We start from the raw sequence: 17,152 nt of genomic DNA, 5'->3' as shown, positions 1-17,152 counted from the left end.
GCTCCACTCAGCAATGCGTATGTGATGCAGACCTGCAAAGGGGCTCCAGCTTTCATCGTGAACCAGCACATCTTCAGTTCTCGTTGCTGGATGAATGGGTTTAAATGTTCAACATCAAACCTGGCTCACAGCAACACGTTACTATAATGAATTTTAGGCATGGGGACACCTGGATTCTATTCAGGGCGCAATTGCAGGCAGGTCAGATCTCTTCCCCGTGCCTCAGGTTCCCTACCTGGAATCAGGAGATAATGATACCCCTTTGTCAGTTACTTTCAGCTCTATGGATTAAACTTTTGCTTTGAATACATATACTGTGAGCCAGATCCTCAGCCTTGCATTAAGCGATGTAATTACAAAGTATTTGGGCATCTGGGCCCCATGTGTTCAGAATTTAATAATATTAATTGAAAAGGTATTTGGGCTCAGAACCTCAAAAGTGTTTAGGTATTAAAATCCCATCATCTCAACCCGGAATCATGTAGCTATAACTCTTTGGAGATGTAGGGTTGTAGCACAAGGATTCAGGGGGTCCTTCAGCTCTGTCGCTGACTCAGCCCATGACATCTGCGTCTCCTAACAAAGCACAGGGCTTGGGTTCATCAGAACAGACTCTCAGTTCAAGCAAGCAGCCATCAAAATCAATGGAAATCATGGATAAAAACTTTGAATCATCAAGTGTAAAACCCTTCAGAGCCTTGGACAGTAACTCCTGATGAAAACTTGTGAAGAATTTGTGGGGTTTTGCCTGGTGTCCTAGGAAAATGAGATTTATACAACCACACAGCAGCTCTCCTCCCTAACAACCTTAAAGCCTATTTCAACTTTGCTCAAGTTTGACATCGAAGTCCAGAGCCAGAAATGCTACATTTTGCAGATGATGTAAAAACAGGCAGCAGAGTAGAATATAAAGACCTTCCTGTATTCCCTGGAGAGAAAGGCAGGGAGGGCTCAGAGCCATCAGGGAATCCATCTGGGAGTTCAACCCCATAAGATATATGGAAATGGCTTTGTTACTGGCACTGCATAGCTCCCTGCTGGCCTTGGTGCTCCCAAATCACTATCTCCTACAGAACCAAAGGCAGCACTTAAGTTGATGTAGGTAGAATAGCAAGAACCCAAGCAAACCCTGGGAGATACCCAACTTTACCTCGACTGGCACGTCCCATGCACATGTTGTCTGGCGTTACCACTTCTTGCTTGATCGTGAAGTAGTCTGTCTGCAAGGAGTCCGTCTGCACTGGGTCACGCAGGATGACCGAGGGATAGTCGTTCTCGTACTTGAGGGACAGGAGCTCTTCCGAGCTGATGGGATGGAGGGTCTGGTAGGACTCTGTGATGAAGCTGGGCTCGGAGAACTCAGAGGGAGGCACGCACTGTGCATGCTCGATGCCGTAACCTGTTGGCAGAACAGGAGCATCAGAAAGCAACCCAAACACAAACAGCTCAAAGAAACCAGAGCATTGCTCACTCCCTCTCCAGTCTCACACAGCACAGAGAGATTTGAGGTCTGCAGTGCAAGAGGAGACTGCCTTTGGATATAAAATACCTGACACAATTGGGCACTAATTTGAGTAAGGTTTTTAAAAGCTGCAGAGAGATGGTGTCTTATAATTGCACCAATTTACACAAATAAGACATCCTCAACCGTCATCAATGTGCATTACGCCAAACTCCTCTCAAGCAAGCTGCTAGTGGGAAAAAGCTGGAAAATCATGAAGAGCATAGTCTCAGCAAAGGAGATATAGGGCAAAGAAGTTCAATTGATGACTATAATAGATGAGTCACTTCCAGTCACCTCTCCTCATTGGCCAGAGCCTGGAATTCCAGTTCATTAAATATATCACAGATTTCAAATGCTCTTAAAGAATATCTCCAAACCAATGGCAATGGGAAGCACAGGACTCCAGATTGATGACTTATCCCATTCCTTGCTAGGCTCCTACCTAGCAATCCAGAATTAAGCCTCCTTCCCCCATTCCCTCCCTTTTTTAACATGTTTTTAAAAATTCCCAGTGTTCTGGAGCGTTGAGGTCACTTTTTAGGTCTGCTGAGCTACAGCTCCAAACAAATAGTGCTTGTAAAGTCAGATTATAGCATCTCAAGGCAGTCACCAAAAAATACAGATGACTTCTACATAAACCCAAAACACTACAAAAGACAAAATTACACACTTTGCATGCTCTGCCACGACAGAGCAACAACTGCATGATGCAGTCCTCATGATGCAGACAAATCTCTAATAGGTGGCTCTTTCATGCCTGGAAGCACCAGAATGATACTGATAATTGAGACTTACTAATGAAGTAGTCTGAAGTATAGCGGGATTCTGGATATGTTGTATTCACTCCATTTGCTGGGTACGGTTTTACCTCTTCTGCAAAGAGGAAAGGAAGGAAATGTCACATGTCCATAGACATATTGTGCTTTGCAAGACTTGCTGTAATACAGAGAGGTCTGAACTTCCTGAAACGCTCTTCTCTGGGTTAAACTGGGACGTTCAAAGGAACAGAAATGAGTTAGGAGCTGAAATCCCACTGAAACAAGCGCTTGATGCACTTGGGTTCCTTTGGGAATTCTTGCTGCAGGCATGCCCAAATTTAAACAAAACAAAACCAAACAAAACAGCAACAACTTTCTCAATCAGAGGCTCCAGGTGGTTCTGAAATACTAGTTGCATAATTTCCTTGCTTGCCTTAATTTTTGTCATCTTTCATTCTCTTGAGAATTGCTTATCACACTTACATGTGTGAGCTCGTGAACAAACTCCACCACACAAGGACAGTTGTTTTCCTGAAGAAGCCCCTATTTTTAGACCAGCAGTAGGTGTGTGCAAGCGAGTGGGTACTGCATACCAAAACTAGCTCTTACAACCCCAAATTAATGCTAATTCCCAGCCTACACAGCACCTTTTACCTTGCACCTGATGCAGGCAGAAGATTCCATGCTGAGAAAAGCTTTGTCGCACTGTCCATCACCCAACTCCTGACAGAGACTCCACCGTGTATATACAGGTAGCACACAAAATTTTAGCCTTTCTAGAGGCATAATACACTGAGAAAGAGCACGTATCACACCAGAGCATGGATTCTCTGCTTTCCATTGCTTTTTCCAAGCACTCTGGTACTCCTAGGCTTGGCGCTGAGTTTGCTTTCCCATATAAAAGCCACATTGCTCCTACCCTGACCAGTTTTTCCATTAACACCTTACTCATTCCAGCATGGCATGTGGGCAGAGATACCGGCATGGGAGATTTTATTTTCTTTGCAGAGGGTAACCAAAATAAAAAACACACAGACAACTCTGGGTTATGTTTATTTCTGCTAAGGCTAAAGAGAAGCGAACCGAAGATAACGCATGTTCACTTGCGAGGAGCCTAATTTTGGCCCTCTCTCCTGGGGATTGCAGGGTGGAAAATATTCTCTAACAAAAGGAGGTTTTGTGCAAACAGAGAGACCTAATGAGAAATGCTCTTTTCCTCTCCCCACGGTGTCTGCCAAGGGGCAGGGTGGGTGACCACAGAGAAAGAGAGAGACCTTCAACTATGCTTACAGTCAAGTGGAGGGCACTGCTGACTGCTGGTAACTGAAGAGGTTATTTTAGGAAGAAATTTGGAAAAATATGCCTGAAAATACCCAAATCCATGCAGGGAAAAGTCACCCATCTGCTGCCATTTTTAAACCCTGAGCAGCCTGTGGTACATGAGTCACTCTCAGACAGCGCTCACAAGGGAGGCATGTTAGCTGAAGGGACAGCAAGGTCACAGCCTGTCCCAGCATGACCTGATGCTGGTGGTCGCACCACTATAGGTAAAGCCAAACATCTGGGGCTTAACCACCACTCCCAACATCAACGCTCCCAAGCGATGATGGTAGGTGGCTGCCCGGGAAGACGGAAGAGACAGGAACTGGCAAACTGGACCCTGCCTCCACGGTTGAGCCTGGGGAAATCTTGATCTCTTCATGCTTCACATCCCCAGCTGCCAAGTGGAGACAACCATCTTCTCTTGTGTGGAGAGAGATGTGGCAGGGACAATTTTGCACATTAAGTTTGTACAGCACGAGCACAGCAGAACCCGTACTTTGTCAGGGGTTTGGAGATGTACTACCAGTAAAATGAATCCCATGACTTACAGAGAACAGAAATTAGTCCTTGGGGTGAGGCTGGTAATTTCTTGAAGCTCTTCTTAGTTACTCTCCAAATACTTCACAGATATTGCCCTTCTGGGAAATGTGTTAAGAACCCACCATAGAAGCTAAGGCTCAGATAGCTTATGCAAGAAGTGACAAAGTCACCAGTAAAACTGAACATAGAATGGAGATTTCTTGGTTCCCAGGGCTATGCCAACAGTGTTGAGACAAAGAAATTCAGCTTTATTCTTTTTCATCCTTTTGGAAGAAAAGCTGCAACGGGCACAAAGATTTTCAGCTTATTTGTAAAAGTTCCTCTCTGTCTCAGGCCTTTTGCACCCTCGTGACTGCTGCATCCTAACACCCGCAGGTGTCAATGCTATAAGGAAACAAGATCCCTACTTCACTGTGAAACTACAGCACCAAGTTCATCTCCATGCCTTGGGGAATCTGCAGGAAGAAGCAAACCCAGCTCTGATGCCTCAGTCAATATCCGCGGTACATCACACCCCTCTCCAGCAGGTTACAGCCCAAACAAATGAAGAAGGGTTGTGGGAAGGCATAGCTACGTTACAAGCAATGGCTTATAGCAAAGAGAAATTGGACTGACCACAATGTTTTGCTTTGTTTGGTTAAGTTGCTTGCTGTTGATATAAGCACTCAATAACAATTATGCAAAACAAGAAGCACAGAACAGACATAAAGAGCAGAAAAACAGCCTGTCATACACAGACCCTGGGAAGAGCCATGTTTACCTTTTGCAAACCACAGGTAGCAGTAAAATTAGTAATCGGCAATTAACATCCATTTGTCAATGGTTTCCTGGAAGGCATAACTTTGCTCCCCCTCCCCTTCCTGCCACCAGTACAGGCCTGCTGACAAGCACGCAGGGTCAGTATGACAGCACAAGGGATATTCCAGGAAAGCAAATAACTCTGCACAAAAAGGAGCTAGAGAAAGAATCCAGATTTGCTGCTGCTCCTGCTCGTGGCTCGGTTAAATGTGTTACGCTCTTCATCTGCTCTTTCGAAACTATCCCAGGTTAAGCGTTGCTTGGGCATCCAGACACTATGAAAATGGACACCCAAAATCAATGTGTATGTCCCCAGTCAATGAAAATTAATGCCTATGAATGCTGTTATGCAGGAACTGACAGAGATGGCTTCTCCTGTGGGCGACACAGCCACTCTTAACAGAATGCCATTACACCTTTTGGGACACGAAACAAAGAAAAGCAGCCTCCAATCACAACTGGGAAATTAGGGTGGGATTTTGGTGGTATTGTTGTACCCAGGTCTACCAGAGGAAGTAGTAAAATTCACAACGGGAGCTGAACAAGCTGAGGAAGAATGCTTTGGAAAATCCCGCCATCGTTTCCAAGCAGGCAAAGCGTCCCTGCCCACCGTGCATTCCTGCCAAGCAGCCAGTGCAAACACCCTTCCTCTTTCCAGCAGTGCCAGGATTTGCATTGCCCACTACTGGTTGGGATGCCCATTTGAAATCCCACTGGAAAGCTGGGCTTTGAGAGCTCCTTTTATTGGGATTAAAGCCCGAGGTGAACACCTCATTGCCGAGCCAGACTGCAAGCCAAGGTCTTTGGAAAGGCCCAAAACCAGGCTAGGTTAGCCAGGATGGCGTCAGCCAGTCACCCTGGCGCCTCCAGGACTCACCTTTCTGCAGGATCTCCAGATGTTCCCAAAGGATATCTCCCACAAAGTCAGGCGCTAGCTCCAGGAAGCACTCCTTGCCCAGGGCGCAGAGGGCAGCTCCGTTCATGCAAAACTTCTGGAAATCCACTCCCTTCAGGCTAAATTCATTCACCGCCCACATCACCCAGTCCCGCACATGTGTCTCCGTCCACTGCTGGGGATCTGCAACAAGGGGTTGTAGAAGAGATCCATTAATGAGCAACTACAAGCCATTTCCCCAGGAAAACAAGACAGAAACAGTGCTACAGCTGCACTGCACTTGCACAGCCTCATCCCATAGAGATTGGCAGTCCGCTGGCATAAGGGTAAAACATGGTGGAGGAACACCATACCTACAGTTTGGATCAGCCCTACTGCAGACATATTTCATGCAAGGAATGAGCTTTGGATTTGTTTGGGACTTTTAAAAATTCCACCAGTTCTCTGACCCCTTCTACCACCCATTTCTCCATTTTGCTTGGTTTCTCCCTGTCACCAGCCTCTGGTAAAGGGTTCCTGCTGTCTCTCCATATAGCGGAGATGACTAGCAAACAGAAGTCCTGGAGCTGCCTCCAAAGGAGCAGGTCGCCAAAGTTGCAAGAGCAGTCATCCAGCAGAAGTTAGCAGGACAGAGAGGCACAATCTGTCAGACAGGTGTAGTCTGCAAGTGGTACTGAAAGGTTTTGCCTGTATGTCCAGATTTTTTCCAGCTGAAGCTGCCAAGAAACAAGGCAATACCACATGAAGAGAATCAACAAAAGAGATGGCAGATGTGGAGAAGGGCAGCCTGGCAAGAGGACACAATCTCTGTGGCTACAATGGTTGCTCACTGGGAAACCATGTCTTACCTTTGGGGATTCCCAGCCGCTGTTGCTCTTTTGCGAAGCCACTGAAGGTGGCTTTCAATGCCTGAGACATCATTTCTTTGCTGCTGGGAGTTAATAAAGGCACATCTGCACATTCCATATCTGAAAGAAGCAGGAGAGAAAAAAGGCCATAAGGACATGGAACTGGGAAAGACAGGAGTCGTGCTGGTTGTTGAATTGTCCAAGAAACAGAGAAATCTTTTTTTCTTCTGAAATTTTCCCACCCAGATCCTCTAGCCCTACACCTAAACCCTGCAAGTCCATGAGCAGCCTTCTGAAATACAAGAAGAATAATCTTGTGCTTCTAACAAGCCTCTACTTAAAGGGTATAAACAAGCCATGTCTGGTAAGCTAGGTTACATGGTGCACATCATCTCCCTACAAGCCAACCATGAATGTGCTACTGGAAATTCGACGGTGATATCAAAGACCTTTCCAGACTTCTAGCCTGCTGGGCTTCATCACCCCAAGTTGGTGTCTGGAGCCTGGGAGATAGCTGAGCAGCTCCAGACGCCAATGAAAGTAGAGACTCCCACACCAGGGTGAGCAAGAAAGCAGGGAGAAAAGCATCTCTGAATTACCGCTCCACCTCTGGGCATCCTGGTCCAACGAAAAGCAAAAGGAAAAAAATTAATTTTAAAGAATCACGGGCAATCCTGGAAAAAGTAAGCTGACAGCAGGCTGAGGCAGGATGAAGAACCAGCAGAAAACCCATTTGAGGAGGAAGGGAAAACAAAGAGCTGGAAAATCCCACATTAGCACGGAGTTACATCATGCGCAGCCAGCCCGTAGCACAGAGCGACGCAATTCGGGGTGAGTCACTGAACAATGCTCAGCCACCCCCATGGGAGAGTGCGGGGCCAAGCCAAGAGCCGGGCCTTGCAGTAAGTCCTGACGAGAAGCAAAGCTCTTCCTGTCTTTCTTTTTTTTTTTCTTCTTCTAATTTATTTGGAAGCAGGCGGATATTTGTAGCCAAAAAGTTTCATAAACAAAAGCAACCATTTAAAAAAAACCCTCCTCGATCTGAATAAAGGTTTGGCTCTTTTTCATATATTTTAAGCATTCCTGAAAAACATCTTCCATGGAGAAGGAAAGCCTCATCCAACCACCATCTCAAACAACTGAACTTTATCGGTCTCACGTGTAAATCTTCCACCTGAGGCTGGTTGAGCACTGTAGCCTATTGGAAATTTTTCAATGAAAACTGTTCTCAGTGCAAAAATGACAACACGCGCAAGCTCTTTTGGTGTTTTCATGAATGTCTGGATGTGGACATCAAAAATCAATGAATTCTCTGTTTTGTGGAAACCCCAGCCACCTTGGCTTACCATCGCTCTAAGTTAATTTAAGCTCTGATTTAATAAGCCATTATACCTGCAAAATACTGGCAAGTGTTTGTTTCAAGCAGCGTTGAGCGCATCCCTAACGCAACGGTGAGTCAGGGTGGGAGACAGCACTGCAGCCGCCGAGCACTTGCAGCCCAGTGCAACAAAGCTGCTTTCCAGTCTGACCCAGTCTGGGCTTCCTGCTCCACTCAGGTACCTCCACAGCCAAACTCACAGGCATCATTTAAAGTCCAAACAACACAATGTTGGGGTTTTTTTCCAAGTGGGAATCCGGGGGTTGGGTCAATAAGCATCCACGTGCAGCTCTGTAGCCCAGGGTGAGGGTGAGCATGCTGCAAAGCATCCCTAAATCATCAGCTGGATGCACCAAATGCAATTCCACCGCCAAGCCAAACAGAGCAACTTTTCTATCTCCATCTTTGCACATTCCACCTACCGTTCCCAACTAAAAGACATGCAAAATGTCACCCCCTCTATTTGCAGCTCCCTCTAACGTTAGTCACCAAGGCACTCCAGTAATGATTTGCTCAGGTAGGACTAGCAAAATTCCTGAAACTGAGCCTCTCGGGACGCAATTCCTCCCCCTAACCCCACCACATAAATCAAATCACTGTGTGCCTGCCACAGTGGAAGTATCAGGACCTTCAAAAGCAAATAATACATTCAAAGGCTATTTGGCAAATTACACTTCATTATTTACTGGATTTGGCTGGAGAGGGCACGGAAAAATGAGCAGCCACCCTCGCTATCTCTGTTCTCCATCTGCTGCGTTGAGATAACACTGGGAGAAAGTGGTTCAGTGCCCCTTTCCCTTCATCCTCATGTTACATTTTAATGCTTTGCTTTCTGTGCTCTGTGGTTACAGGGACCACCCAGGAATCCGCTCCCCTCCGCCGGCTAGTTAAACGGCAGTTCACTGCTCCCGGGTGCTATGGGAAGATGAGTCAGAGTTAGGCTAAGAAAACATTTCTAACCCCAATTTTTACACTGAATCACTCGTGAAAACCTGTGCGGAGATGACTTCCTTAGGCAAGCCACGAAGAGCAACAGGGCAAGGTGAGGTGTGTGCAAAATTGTATTTTTTTCTCTGCAATACAAGCGAGTACCTATCACCATTCGCCCATTTTCTCCTGCAGGATTCACGGGGTTGGGTTTGCACATACCCAGAGAATCAATTTTTCAGTAGCAGAGGATAAGGTTTCGGTTTAGTAAGGTGAACACTGAGCTCTGCACAAACAACATGTCAAAACAAGGAAGACTTAAAAGTGATTCCCAGGGAGAGGTCATCAGAGAAGCAAACAGCCTATTTTCAAATTTAAAAAAAATTAATTCAAAAGCAAAGTGTCAGAGGAGGGTTTCTATTTAAACACCAAAATAAACCAAAAAGCGCATTTCAAGGCTTCTCCTTCAAAATACCTTGTACTGGGCAGATTTAGGATTGAAATATCATGTACTTTTTTCCTGTTAGATTGTAGCTACTAGTGAAAAGTTCTTCAGAAGACAAAACAGCCAAAAAGCCCCAAGCCTGCAAACGCTTGCAGAAGCCTTATTTTAGTCAGCAGTGTCCCACATCTATACAAAAGCTCACACGTGTAAAACTAAATGTGCTTGTAAAGCTCTGCATACCTGTTTGTGGACAAGTCTTAGTCATGTGATCTGAAAGAGACAGGGGCGACAGACAGTTTTTAATCAAAATTCTGCCTCTGTGGGTTCTGAGATACTGAATTTACTTAAGTATCATTTTCTTTGTTAATCCCTGCATGTCCAGTGAGCACGATGGGCTTTACCTGGCTCTGCCCGATGCAACTTTGCTGGGTGCAAGGGAGTTACTTCCCAGGGAGGAGAACCAAGCCCTGGTGATGTCCTCCAGCACCCGTAGACAAGTCCTTCGCCCTCAGTTTGGGATGCCTAAAGGTCAGAGCCAAGTAGAATTTCAGTAACAAAAGCAACCCGGGCTTAGCTCCCCCGGTTTCAGCTTTCACTGCCATCTGAAACCTGTTTCCAAGATTTTAATCAAATCTTGCACAAATAAAATGTCTCCTTTTGTGTACCTCCTGCTGTCCACAAAGTACACACACGCATGCATGCATGCACACACACGGGCTCTGAAGAAATGTATGGGAAGGAGCATTAGCCAGCACCAAACCAGCTGTTACACCTAAGCTCAGTTTAGAAATTTCAGGGTTTTAATCTGAAAAGCAAGCACAGCAGCGGGGGCCAGGCAACCACGGCGTTGCATCCCAGACTCGGTTTGCTGTATCATTTTTATGACGCCCATTAAAGCCTCATCGACACGGCTGCCACGTGCAGTTTGCTGCCTAGATGCCATGTCCTCCACTTGCTGCCACTGCACTGACAGGGAACTGCATTTGATTTTCCTCCTGGGAGACCAGGCAGGGTGTGTTATGGTTTGATTTTTAAACACTAACAGGAGTTGCAGTCGCTCTGGAAAATTATGTCACCAGCATCTCCAGCATCTGTAGAGCAGAGATAAGTAATTTGCCTTGCGCAGTGGGAAGGCAGAGAGGGGCATCTATTCATCTGGCTGCAGCTTTCCAAAGCAAGGAGGGATCTGGGGGCCCGGTTTGAGACCCCGGAGGCTTCTCAAAACCAGACCTCTATTTTTCCTCCAGCCCCCTGACATCCCTGGGGACAGGACTTAAGAAAGACAAGAGGATGATAACAACCCCAATATTGCCGAGAGCCAGTGTTGCATCCCTATATGGGTTTCATGCTAAGGGGGATCTGCCCAAAGCCCACCACCCCACTTTTGCTAGGTGTTGCAACAACAGACGTGGAGCCTGAGAGAAAACCAGCCAGCAAATGGACAAAGAGGCCAAGATCACCGAGTTCATCTCCCAGCCAAATTCCTACTCTGCTCTCACCAGGCTCCGCATGTGTAAACTATTTCTATGTATCTGATCTTTTTAAAGGACTACGATTTACAAACTTTAGGGATTTTGACCTTAAAACGCAAGCAACTCTGCTGCACGCCAAAGCATTAGCATCTGATTGCATAAGCAAAATAAATGGCAGTAAAGGAAAAAAAGATGCTCTTAGCGGGAGGATGGGAGCAAAGTCATTTTTCACCCGAGTTTCCACTCAGGGTCAATGCCTCTTTAAAGCTCCCCTCGGCCACTCACTTTTTTTCCCATCAAAAGCTCCAGTGTGTCCTTGTCTGGTCCCTGCTATTTTACCCAGTAGCCTGCGTGTAAATGGATGTACGGCAGGTCAGAGTGGAGCCGGCTGACCCAGCGGCCTCCTCCTGCCCTTGCTCTGATGGATGGACACAAAGGTCAGGAACTCAAAGTGCTGTTGTCTCAGGTAAAAGCCCGCTCCCTGCCCAGCCTCCTTGTCCTCCCCTTCCCAGGCCTGAGACTAACCCCGCAGTTTGCTGATACCGTGAGGATTTCGGGCCCTTTGGTGGCTTGAAAGAGGCACGGGGACAAGTTTGGGAGAAGATGTGTGTTGATTTCAAACCAGACCATTTGCAGAGAGTCCAGAAAAACAACTCTCGAAGACTGTGCATCCAAGGGCTGCAAGAATTTGTGCCTGTCTCCCTCAAAAAAAGACCTCAGTCCTTGAGACCTGAGCTAGCCGAGATCCTCCTCTGAGCCCCCATGCATGACAGCCCACCTCGAGGTGTCCACGGTGCAGGCCAACCCCCACCCTGGATGTCTATTGATGGAGCAGGAGGAGTTTCTCAGACCCACGTGCCCACGCTGAGCCCATGACCACCAAGCCCCAAGACTCCCCATCTCCAGCCCACACCAAGCCCAATGCTACCCCAGCTCATCCCCCCCATGCCGCGCCGAGCCCCCTCCATCCCAGCCTTCGCCAGGACCAAAACTAGGGCAGACTTAGTGATGGGGGAGCTGAAACACAGAAGATTTCCCAACGTCCCCCAGCTGGCAGGGTTCAGCAGCCGAGAAACCTTTCTCAGCGTAAGAGGAGGCTGGGGAGAGGGGGGCCAGGAGCCGAGACCCTTCCCACGCTCCCCGACAAAGCAGCCCGGGCACCATGGAGGCACCATCTCCCCATCTCAGGTTTCCACCACCACCACCACCAGCCACCTCCACTCCCCCCCCGGGGGCAGCTTTGCCTTTCCCAGGTGCCCCCAGCTCTGGAGCGGGGACGCCCAGTCTAATAACCCCAGCTGAGCCCCCTGTTATTTAGGCAGGATTAGGCAAAAATTTGTTTGCACTTTTGAACTGTTTTCACAAGCGTTGCCTCTCACTCCCACGCAGGAAGCAGGAGAGGAGCCGGCCTGTTCCAATTAGGGCTCCTTGGACCGAAAGGGCAGTGAAATTCAGCAGGGGGAAAGGGAGAGTGGGACAGAAAGCCAGAAAAAAGGGAACAGAGGGAAATCTGGGAAGCAAGGATGGATGGGGAGAAGGGGTGAGCACAGGGAGAGGCCTTTGCTGGGGATGCGGGGATGGGATGGGAGGAGAGAGGCAGAGGACCAGGCAGTACAGAGGGGAGATTTGGTTCTCGCCAGAGACCAGCCCTGCTTCCCTCTGCAAGGAATGGCACAAAAGGCACAGACATTTGCTATTTTAATTTAAAATAAATATATTACTTTAAAAAAAAAAAAAAAGAAGAAGAAAAATAAGTCTTTTTTTTTTCTCCTTCAAGCAGTGAAAAATAAATACTCTAAGATGAAAGCTGGGCTTCAAGAGAAAAACAAGAGAGGAAACCGAAAGCCCACACTGCTTAGCGCTGCAGAAAGCACAACAAAGCCCGCTTTCTTCCGGCATTCAGCAGCTTTCTTATGGAGATGTGGTGTGTCATGGGGGCGAGCTCTTCCCCTAAATAAAGGGCCTGAAAACTGTCTTCCCTAAATGCAGATAAAAGCACTTCTTCCAAGTTTGCACCCTCAGCACTTAGAGCATCACAGGGACCGAGGAAGGGGAAAAGTTAAGACAAGGGTGAGATGCCAGGATGCTCTGCTAGGCCTCAGGTGTTGGGGTAAATTGCTTCACCTCTCTGTAAAATGGAGACATCCTCGCTTGGGTACAAGCTCGCTAGAAGAGGGTGCTTGGTGGAGATGTGCCCGTGAGGAAAACTGGACACAGAGCAACCAAAAGGTGAGGGAGGGTTTGTTTTGGTTCTGGATATCTTGCAGCTGGTGAGGAACCAGGCAGCAGCACCGGCAGGTGAAAGGATGCTTCACCCACTATCCCAATGCTATCAAAGTCACGGGCTTCGCCTTCCAAGCCTGCCTGCTGCCCTTGTTCAGGCTCCTTTCCACTCCCCCCCCCCTCTCTCCCCGACAGCTTTATAACGTGGGTGTTGGATGGAGATCCTGGGAAAGCGGCATCCCCTGCAGTCCCAGGAGCTCGCAGGGGAACAGCAGCCTGGTGGTCAGCTCACTCGGTCCTCCCTGGCTTTTGTGGGGAAGAGGAAGGAAAGACGTGCTAGAGAAACCCCTGGACTGAAGCTAAGCAAAACCACAGGGCTTCAGTCAACGCTCAATTGCAATGCTGCAATTACGGGAAAGTTTCCCCAGCCTCAGCAGGCAGGGCCAGAACCTACGGTTCAGCTTCCCGCAGCAACGTGAAGCGGGGCTTCCCTCGGTCGAGGGCTTCACTCCGTCCTCCCCACTTCAGCTGCTGGAAGGAGCACAGATGGATAAAAGCAAGCACCGGGGAGATGTGGCCACCTCCGAGCATGGGGAACGTGGCCACAGTTTAACAATGCTCATCAAAACTACGCAAAGCAGTCAGCAAAAAGATTTTTCCATCAACACGAAGCAACAGCAGAGGTTAGGCTGTGCTACGAGGCCGGCATGGTTTAGCTCCAGCACCGCCATTAACAGAACACAAGCACCCCCCACAACGGCAAACACTCATGAATCTCGTGAATCTGCTTCGAAATGGCTTCTGTCACTTTAAATTTAACAGCGTCGCAACTAAAAACTTGTGCAAACCTCTTCCGAACCCGCCGGCCTGACGGCAGAGTCCGGGGTTAATTAAACCCGTGCAAAAACCCGAGCAGAGGCTGAGCTCACAGGTCACTGCTCTGGAGATAACAAGACAAGGAGGTTGCAGCCAACGCAGAGGCAGCAAGGAACAACCTCCATGTGCCCAAACTGCTCCTGCTCAGGACTCGAAGCCTCTTGCTGCAGCGGTCAGGCCCTCATTGCCCTTTACCCTCCCGCTTTCCCAATCGAACATCACATGAGCTGGGGCGTCCCCTCTGAAGACAGGCTTAGCATCTCACTTTCAGGTTTGTTTGCCTCCGATCCTTCCTAGCAGGGCTGGGAGGACACTCCCTGCCTCAAGCAAACCTGAGACACGCTTCCCCTGTGATAATTCGCTCTAATCCCCGCTAACCGCGCTGCTAAAGAGCTCTAATCCCCATGCACAGGCACACACGCACTAATGGGAGCAAGGGGTGGGCTCAGCAAAGCCTGTAATGGACACCCAGCCCCTACTGAAAGGAGGTCAAGTGTAAATAGCAAGTCCAGGTCATGCCTGTGTCAGCTGCCCCGCATCAGTGCTCCAGCTCCAGGAGATGCTCCTCTGCAAACAAGCAGCTAAAACCTGGCTCCTCACACCCCGAGTCCCAGCAGTGAAGCTCAAATTGCTCAACAGCAATGAGAAAAAAAGGGAAAACCTCCAAAACCCCAGCGATCCCCACCGAACAAACAACTAGATATTCATTTGCTTCTTGGAAGGGTGCCCGAGGTATTCAAATGGCTCACGCCTGGGACCAGAAGCCTCTTGAAATTCCTCGCTCTCTTCGGGCTGGGCTAAGAGCCCTGTAAGGCCAGCCGTGCTGGCTTCACCACCCTGGAGGCTTCTACAGCCACAAGAGCATGGCCTGAGCCCTCCCAAAGCAAACCCACGGCCGGGCTCTGGCAGTCCGCGGAGGCGGCAGTGGTCCAGGTCATCCACACCCAGCGCTTCCCACCATCCGCGACAACATACATTTCTTTCCAGCCAGGTTAAAGCCAGGACTTCTGCTGTTCTCACCTCAAATCTCTGGCTGGTGATTCCATTTCTGGCATCTTCAATGAAGAAGTGATGCGACTGGAGGATTTGTCTGAAGAGAAGGATGCATCCGAGTACCCTGACATAGATTTACCCTGGGCTGCAAAAGCACGCACGGGATGCTACCAAGGTACTACCGTAATCACACCCAAGCAGTTCAGACTGAGCACTTCTCTATGCAAACAAGCCCCCACTCTCTCCTCCAGACATTAATCTCCCTCTCCTTCATCATCCAGGGATAGGGACAAACACGCAATAGGGATTCAGCTCCAATGCCTCCAGCTGCTTGCTCCGGGGAACGATGGGGCTGCCAAACCACACGTGATAATCTCCCAGAAAAGGGAGAGCAGAGATTTTGCAAGGCCGGGTTGAGGTTAATGGGCAGTGCATTGTGCGAGGAAGATGCTGTCAGGATCGGAAGTGTGAAAAGAGAAGGCTGAGATCTCTTGGCAGGGCTGTCCCCTCGCAGCAGGGCTAAGGGCCAAGGAAACTTCCCTCATGTTGAGCTCTTTCATCACCCCACAAAGAGATCCCAACCCCTCTAACTCAGCTCAAACACACCTCAATGCCAACACATTTTGTAAGCAGCTACACATGACCTCACAGCTCGGGGTGGTTTCATTGCATACCCACGGCCACATGAAATGACTCCATGCCCAGAATGAAAAACCAATTATTTGCGCTGCCCATCACCACGATATGACACACTTCTGATGTAGACGGACTCCACAGATGTCCCTGCTGCTGGAAGCCCACTGGTCCTAAAAAGCAGGCTCAATTATCCTTGCCTCAGGAAGGGATTAGACATGCAGATGCTCAGTCAAACGCCTCCAATCTGTCTGTCCCAAGGAATTCCCCAACCTTCACTTGATATTCAGCCCAAGTCCTGCATAAACTGATCTCTCTGTGTCCTGGCCTTAGCCCTTGCCCCCAGGCTGAGTCAATGCCACGTCATGCTAGACACGAGGGTACCACATGGCAGGACACAGACTGAAGTGCCCTCAAGCTAGGATGATGTTCTACCCCCAAAATACCTCCTTCCACATCAAAGTCGCTCTCCTCCACTCACCAGCTCTCTCATTCATAAACCAAGAATGTTTGTTAAAGCTGGAAGGGCCGGACCTGCTGTGGAGACACATCGGTGATGTCCATATAATAAAAGTGCCTACCGGTCACGAGTGGAAGGTGCCCACAGATATTCCTACAGCATTCCTCAAGCCCAAGACATCTCCACATGATGCAGAGAGCACGAAGCCAGTGATGCAGAAGGGATCGAGCTGATGACGAGGAAGGGAGGCTCGGCAGCTCCGGGTCACCTCCCGAGCACGCAAGCTGCCCCAGGGCAGCAGGGTACGGGGGCGCAGCTTGCCACATGGCTCTGCAGCTGCAGATTCCTGCCGCCCATCCCACCCCCACCTCCGCAGCCTTCCTGGCCAACCCTTCCCTTCAGGGCAACGCCAGCCAGACGTACAGCCAAGCAGGCAAAAAAATGCGGCCGATTGCTCAATGGCAGGGTGCAAGTTGCAGCGTATCACATCCCCCATGGATTGCAGAGGGATTGCTGCCGCTGCCTTACCCAGAGAAAGCCCTTCTTCTAATATTAGGCTTTTGATAGTATCTTTTTTTTTTTTTTCCATACAGCAGGGAGTGTTTCGGCTCTGCCCAGGAAGCACAGGCAGTGCTCGATGAAAAAGGCGAGTGTGTGCAGAGGAGGAGAAGCAGCCCAGGAGCTTTACTCTGTCCTCACCTGGTGACCATCAGGTCCCCATCTCACCACCTCGTCCCTTTCTGCCCAGAGACCTGCCACCACACACAAGGACTCCAGGTCTGTCCTCCCTTATCAGGCCGAGCTGTCCAGTTGTCTTTGCAGTTACCAAAGGAGAAGAGGAGAGATTAGGGTATTTAGCTTTGAAATCAAACAAATAATTGCACAGGCTTTTTGCAAACAGATCAGGGTTGGGAGGTCAGAGTGCGGCTGGCAAATCTCAGCACTGTTTGCTCTGACTAAATAATATTAGATCAAGGATAATCAATCATTTTAATCAACAAAATTATTTATAACTCTTTAGAGCAAATAGTCAACTCTGCAAGCAGGTGCCAAGAGATGGCAGGTAGCATAACGATCCA

At 48.6% G+C, this 17,152-nt stretch overlaps 1 protein-coding gene across 3 annotated transcripts in view; it reads right to left on the bottom strand.

Annotated features, from left to right (window-relative positions):
* Window positions 1–17,152, bottom strand: part of ETS1 (ETS proto-oncogene 1, transcription factor) — a 61,080-nt gene that overhangs the window by 18,043 nt on the left and 25,885 nt on the right. For 2 of the 3 annotated variants that reach the window (XM_049800317.1, XM_049800316.1), the window contains exons 2-5: window positions 6,667–6,786; window positions 5,801–6,001; window positions 2,300–2,377; window positions 1,151–1,399 (exon numbers count right to left, since the gene is read on the bottom strand). In XM_049800317.1, the coding sequence (XP_049656274.1) occupies window positions 1,151–1,399; window positions 2,300–2,377; window positions 5,801–6,001; window positions 6,667–6,784 (646 nt within the window). In that variant the 5' untranslated portion in view covers window positions 6,785–6,786. Of the gene's footprint in view, window positions 1–1,150; window positions 1,400–2,299; window positions 2,378–5,800; window positions 6,002–6,666; window positions 6,787–15,007; window positions 15,032–17,152 lie in introns of those variants that run through there. The other variant, XM_049800318.1, reaches the window with a different exon arrangement.

Source organism: Accipiter gentilis, chromosome 5 (genome assembly GCF_929443795.1).
Source record: "Accipiter gentilis chromosome 5, bAccGen1.1, whole genome shotgun sequence".
Taxonomy (NCBI): domain Eukaryota; kingdom Metazoa; phylum Chordata; class Aves; order Accipitriformes; family Accipitridae; genus Astur; species Astur gentilis.
The sequence above is the reverse complement of the archived record's forward strand: the minus strand, read 5'-3'. Positions and strand labels throughout refer to the sequence as shown.